Source organism: Engraulis encrasicolus, chromosome 19 (assembly GCF_034702125.1).
Source record: "Engraulis encrasicolus isolate BLACKSEA-1 chromosome 19, IST_EnEncr_1.0, whole genome shotgun sequence".
Taxonomy (NCBI): Eukaryota; Metazoa; Chordata; class Actinopteri; order Clupeiformes; family Engraulidae; genus Engraulis; species Engraulis encrasicolus.
In genome coordinates, this window is record NC_085875.1 from 27,599,392 (window position 1) to 27,605,875 (window position 6,484).

The 6,484-nt window shown below is 45.5% G+C and overlaps 1 protein-coding gene across 1 annotated transcript in view; it reads left to right on the forward strand.

Annotated features, from left to right (window-relative positions):
• grhl3 (grainyhead-like transcription factor 3) overlaps window positions 1-5,074 on the forward strand; it is a 22,191-nt gene extending 17,117 nt beyond the window's left edge. Inside the window, exons 13-15 of the mRNA XM_063184002.1 lie at window positions 226-311; window positions 517-581; window positions 3,741-5,074. Of these exons, the coding sequence (XP_063040072.1) occupies window positions 226-311; window positions 517-581; window positions 3,741-3,858 (269 nt within the window). The 3' untranslated portion in view covers window positions 3,859-5,074. The remainder of the gene's footprint in view (window positions 1-225; window positions 312-516; window positions 582-3,740) is intronic.
• The last annotated feature ends 1,410 nt before the right edge of the window (window positions 5,075-6,484 follow it).

The following is a 6,484-nucleotide window of genomic DNA, read 5'->3' on the forward strand; positions in this document are numbered from 1 at the left end:
AATATTGATAATATAATTTACGTATCTTAATTGGAACTTGAATATGTTGAGTATGGATATGAGTATTATAATGAATAAGCACAGTCAATAGAACGATGTTGTGTTGTAGTGCCTTTTTAATGTGATAAGAAAATAACATTTGCAGTGAGTTTAGCTATGCCAGCTACTATAGTATACACATGTGTGCTTACGTATATGGATTTGATGTTTTGTGTCTGTCTTTAGTTCTGCTGTATGTGAGGAAAGAGACGGAGGAGGTGTTCGATGCCCTCATGCTCAACAGTCCCACGCTCAAAGGCCTGCGAGAAGCCGTGAGTATCTCACACAGTTCAACTTCCTCTTTTCTTTGCCCTTCTCCTCTTACTTGTCTCTGTACATCTGTCCATCCTCACATCTCACTGTGACTTCAACTTCACTTGCATGGTGTCACCTCAACCTCGTTGGTGGCAAGGTACACTGTCTGAAAAAATGTGGGAAAAAAACTCATCCTGTCCTTTTTATGGTTTGTGTTCTCAGATTTCAGAAAAGTACGGTGTGCAAGAGGACACCATTGGGAAAATCTTCAAGAAATGCAAACGAGGGTGAGTGTCATTTCCTGTTTCCTGTCTCTCTGTCTCCTATTTCCTGTCTACTCAACTGTGTGTGTTCCACGGAAGGTCTCCACTGTACAGTAGGTCAAGATAGGACACACCAACCAAGACAACTTCATGTTAGTTCTCATCCCAAGACACCAAGTCCTTAGTTCCTAGTCTCTTTTCTGATACGTCACTATGACCTCTGTAGAACACTCCTCATCGTACTATGTTCCGTGTCGGGTCGAAGAAGCCAACACAAGGATAAAAACACTCAGAGACATAAGGAACATTTGAAGACCTTTATCCTACTAAAGTCTTACTCTGGGCTCTAAATTAAAACCAACCAACCGGCCAAATGCAATTTCAGTTTGGCTGGTAGAAAAGTGCAACTGACAAGCCAATTTGACCCATTAGTCATTACTGTTTCGCTTGTAAGATCAACATCTACTAGCCATTTTGGCTAGTGATAAAAAAACAACCTCAATTTAGAGCCCTGCTTACTTTAATATAACTTCGGTACAGAACACGACTCACTTCCGTACCTCATGTTCCATGGCGTGTCTAAGAGGCCAACGCAGCGCAGGGGAAAAGTCGTCCAACCGGGCGGGTTGCTCTCTTCGGGCTATAACCTGAGGAATGCCATAATTGTAGTTCGTGCCTTGAAGAAAAAAAGGCTTGGATGATGAGGGAGAGATGAGTGCAAGAGGAAGACAATGGTTAGGATTTCAACACTGGGCTTGAGTCACCCTATTTATTTTTTTGTATGTGTCGCCGGTTGCCCCCACCCTCTACTTTTTCGGCAACTGGAGTTAAAGAGGTTGAACAAAAGAGGACTTGGCTGGTTTTATTAATGACATGAGACAGATGAGAGATAGCAATAATACCGCCACCACAGATATGACACTGAAAAAAAGGGAGACGCAGTGGTGTCGCATATCTGAGTGTCTGAAAGTTCAGACATGAGATTGTGATAAGCAATCTCGAGTGCGTTTTGTTTTTGTGTTTTTTAGCTTTGTGTGAGAGCTCTCTCTCTCTCTCTGCCCCCTAACTGAAAGCCATTGACCAGATAGATAACCCAGAGGCGCTATTGTGCCATGCAATTGGACCAGAGCATGACCCTAAACGCTCGTTTGTTCCAGTCTTGTCATGGAACAAAGCGTGTGCGCACGCATACATGCGCACACATGCACACACACACACACACACACACACACACACACACACACACACACACACACACACACACACACACACACACACACACACACACACACACACACACACACACACACACGGGACTCCTCACCTTTGGCTCATTAAAAAAGCCACCAAAGTGCAGATTGTCCCTGTTCCCGCCCTACCAAGTCAACCATGCGCCCGGAGGAGTGTGTGTGTGTGTGTGTGTGTGTGTGTGTGTGTGTGTGTGTGTGTGTGTGTGTGTGTGTGTGTGTGTGTGTGTGTGTGTGTGTGTGTGTGTGTGTGCGTGCACGCGCCCAAAGGCCTATAACTTAGAGAGACAAAAGCTTCCGAGAAGGGTGGAAAGGAACAGGACTGGTTCCGTGACATTTCTGTCTTTCTACAGTCACCCCCCATAGCATCACCTCATCCTTCACACACACACACACGCACACACACACACACACACACACACACACACACACACACACACACACACACACACACACACACACACACGCACACAAACACACGCACACGCACACGCACACGCACACACACAAACACACACACGCGCACACGCACGCGTGAACGCACACACACACACACACACACACACACACACACACAACACACACCTCCTGCCCTGGAGGCATGTACAGCTAAGAGCAAGAGCCCCACCAGGACCAGGTTGCATTCTGGGTAAATTCCTGACCTAATTCGTGCATGATTGCTAAGATACAATCTTGAGCTCCTTGTGGGTTCTTGATGGATTATTGGAAACGCTGGAGGTGCCAGGCGAGATCTCGACACAAAACAAACAACTTGTCTTTCAGAAAATGGAAGAGATAATGTTGTTTCTTTTTTTCACGAAACCACTGTCAGGGCAGAGATAGGATTGTTCTCGTATGTTCTCGTCAGTCACATTGAGTCATTAAGTCATCCGAGTCAACATCAACCTGTGTTACCTAAACATTATTTGAGCCGTCCAGAGCAAAGCAAACTAAACCCCATGCAATACTCTTACCAGACCCATGTCGATGTTTTGATCAATTGATAGTTTACTTGCTAAAAGAACAGATGTGGGACCATTCAAGCAACGGTCACTGGAGAGTTGCTCTTCATAAACAAGGCAGTGCTTCATTATGACAGCTTTTCATAATCATGGCGGTGTGTTCTGTGCTCTGTCTCCGCCCACCTTCCCTTCCCTTGCCAGTGTCAGAACAACTGCACACAGGGCCCCAGGGCAAAACACTTATAGGGGCCCCTATACAGCTTGCCATAGGGCCCCCCATAGGGCCCCCACCACCAATACAAGAGTGCCCTGGGCCCTGGGGCAAATGCCCTGCTCGCCCTCCCTATAGCTCTGCCCCTGTCCCTTGCCTTCTCGTTGTCGTCTAGCTTAAGAGAAGGAAGACTTGTCTTCTGTTCCGGTCAATATACATCAGCGCAGAGTAGACTGACGAAAGCCAGGCTTCCGCTCATTAGTTAGCGCACACCAGGGACTCAAGTGTGTGTGTGTGTGTGTGTGTGTGTGTGTGTGTGTGTGTGTGTGTGTGTGTGTGTGTGTGTGTGTGTGTGTGTGTGTGTGTGTGTGTGTGTGTGTGTGTGTGTGTGTGTGTGTGTGTTTGTGTTTGTGTGTGTGTGTGTTGGGGGGCGGTAGGCAATTAACAGTACAGAATGACAAATGAATTGCTCACATCCCTTGATAGCGGAGCCTGAAGGGGTTGTGTGTTTTTTGCTTTTGCACAACACGAGCCTGGTGCTTAGGAAGTTTGGAAGACACACAAACACATACAAACACACACACTGAGTAGATGTCCACTTTATTGGAAATAATGGATGACTTTTACAAAGACATACGTACGCACATATAGCCATAACTGTGTTTGAACTGCTCTCACAAGCTACATTATCAATGCACAGCTATCAAGAGTCATATTGTGTCTATAACGGTTTCTTTCTTCTTCATCTTTGTTTTTTCTGCAGGATCTTTGTCAACATGGATGACAACATCGTGGAGCACTACAGCAACCACTCGGCTTTCCTCATCAACATCAACGAGGTCATGCTCGGCCTCTTCCAAATCACCCTCACCGAGCTCTAGAATCATCCACAGCTCCGCCACCCCTCTCTTCACCACCCCACCACGGCCAATTCCTCTGCCTCCACCACCTCCTCCCCACCTCTACTGCCAACTCCTCTGCCTCCACCACCACCTCCTCCATGTTACAATTGTGGCCATAATGGCAGTTCTCTGTCCCTTCTCCCTTCTCCCTCCCAGCCTTTCTCCATCTCCAGATGTTCCTTTCTTGGACCATCCTTGGAGACATAAAGCACTGATTCCCCCTCCACACCACCATATCACCATAGAGACTCCAGCGTGACCGCCGGTCACTATGGAAACAAGAGGAAGCAGGAAGTGATGACTTAATAATAATAATAACAAGCAGAGCCATGTTGTACATATGAGCTCACCAATCAATGTCAAGCCAGACGTTGCCCGTGTAAATACAGCTTCCTGTTGTCCTTCTGTTATGAAAAACATTTTAATTTTATTTTAATATAACAAGTATTTTATACTATGAGCATTTATTATGGTGAATATGATGAATATTTTGTAAATAAGTATTGTACATAGAAGTTTTGGAAAACAAAAAATTGAGTGTGGCAGTGGCATCTCTGAGGAATAATTTTTGTTTTGGTTTTGCGATGACGATTTGCCTTGCAGATGAACTTTGTTGCTATTTCAATGTAATGTATTCAAGTGAAACCTTTTCATATTTAATTTGCTGCTTTTAAATGTACATGCATCATTTCCTTTCATTTGCACTGAGCCACATTAGCCTCAGTGTTTTGTTTTCATTTTAATCGCATTTGTGACAAAAGCCATGCTTTTGCCTTCAGCATAGCTGCCAGAGGTACATTTGCATTCGTACAATTTCATAGTTGTGCTCTTTTTTTTATAGATAACACTCTCATTCACCCGCAGTAGCCGGCTACCTGTTTGTTTCACATCTGAATTTGTCAAGGTTTTAAGTTGTTTATTATTATTATTTTTCATAATAGCAATTTTCGTAGCCGAGACATTTTTGGACTCAGTCACACATTTCCACTCCCATATTTGGCTGCTGCAGACAGCTGCTTGGCCCAGTCAGCTCTCCGAGTGGGCCCGCGAGTGGGCCTCATGTGAGCCGCATCCTAACCGTGTCCCAGACAGATCTAGTCTGATGTGATCCACTCCCAGGGGTCAGCAGTTGTCTGAGATGCATTCTCCAGTGTTCCCCCTCCTCAGAAAGACCAGAAAAGTGAACGTTGTCGCTTAGTTAGTTAGTTAGTGTGTGTATGTGTGCCACTCCAACATTTCTGACTGCAGAACCCTACAACAACAATGAGCCTGCCACCTGCCACTGATCGATTGATTGGTCGGGTTTGTGGCCAATTTTTGTTTTGCGGGGTTCATGGTTTTTGCTTCTTCACATAGAGCTTTACCACATTTCAATGCTTTGTATCGCTGTTCAATATATAATTGTTGTATATTGTACACAAGGAGCTTTTGTGCTTCTCTCCCCACTGCCCCCTTTTTTTTGTACTGACGCTTGTCCTGTTTTTGAAAGAAAATGAAATAAAATTCTTTACAAAAAATAAATGATTTGTTGCTTCTGTGTATGTTTTATGTGAATGTAACGAAGGCCAACTAGCAGTTGGCGTGGAACGTTAGTCAAACATCCCTCCCAATGGCCTCATACAGTGTCGATGCCGTTGGGCTGGGAGACTGGTCCTTTAGTCCAGCAGTATCGTACTGTGCCTCCCATTGCCGACTGATGTAGTTGACGAGGTCGCGCGTTTGCGCCCTGAGGGGGACAAACTGGTGCAAGATGATCTCCGTCACATGAACACAGTTTGTAATCATGAAATTTGTTTGTGGGGACCTGCGCATGTGTGTGTGTGTGTGTGTGTGTGTGTGTGTGTGTGTGTGTGTGTGTGTGTGTGTGTGTGTGTGTGTGTGTGTGTGTGTGTGTGTGTGTGTGTGTGTGTGTGTGTGTGTGTGTGTACGTCCATGTTTGTGTCAGTATGCGTGTGTGAGTGCCTGCAGTTATTCATGCTATGGTATTCAATTAACTTCAATTATCTCTACGTGATTCTTTTCTCTCACGGATGATGACGACACACAGACTTAACACTGAGTAAAATGAAACCTCCTGACTAGGAGACGCTTGTCCATTATGTTTTATAATAGAGGTTAAACAAGTAACATATGGAAGAGAACAGCTACGTACAGTATGTGTGCCTAAACAATACCCCGGGGTGTGTGTAATTGTGTGTTTGTGTTTGTGTGTGTGTATGTGCATGCGTGTGTGTGTGTGTGTGTGTGTGTGTGTGTGTGTGTGTGTGTGTGTGTGTGTGTGTGCGCGTGTGTGTGTGCGTGTGTGTGTGTGTGTGTGCGTGTGCGTGTGCGTGTGTGTGTGTGTGTGTGTGTGTGTGTGTGTGTGTGTGTGTGACCTTTGTGTGTCTGTGTCTGTGCCTCTTTTCCTCTAAGGCTCCTGGGTGTAGTCACAGTAGTGAGAAGGGAGGGGCAGGGCTGTTGGTTGTGTTGCAGGGCAGGGCTGTTACTTGGTGTTCGGGAGACGGATTTATTAACTTCATAAAGCTTCAATAACCTCTTCATCCCACAACCTGCTGTCCCCTCCTCACTGCCATCAAACTACTCATCCCTCTCCTCCTCTCCTCCT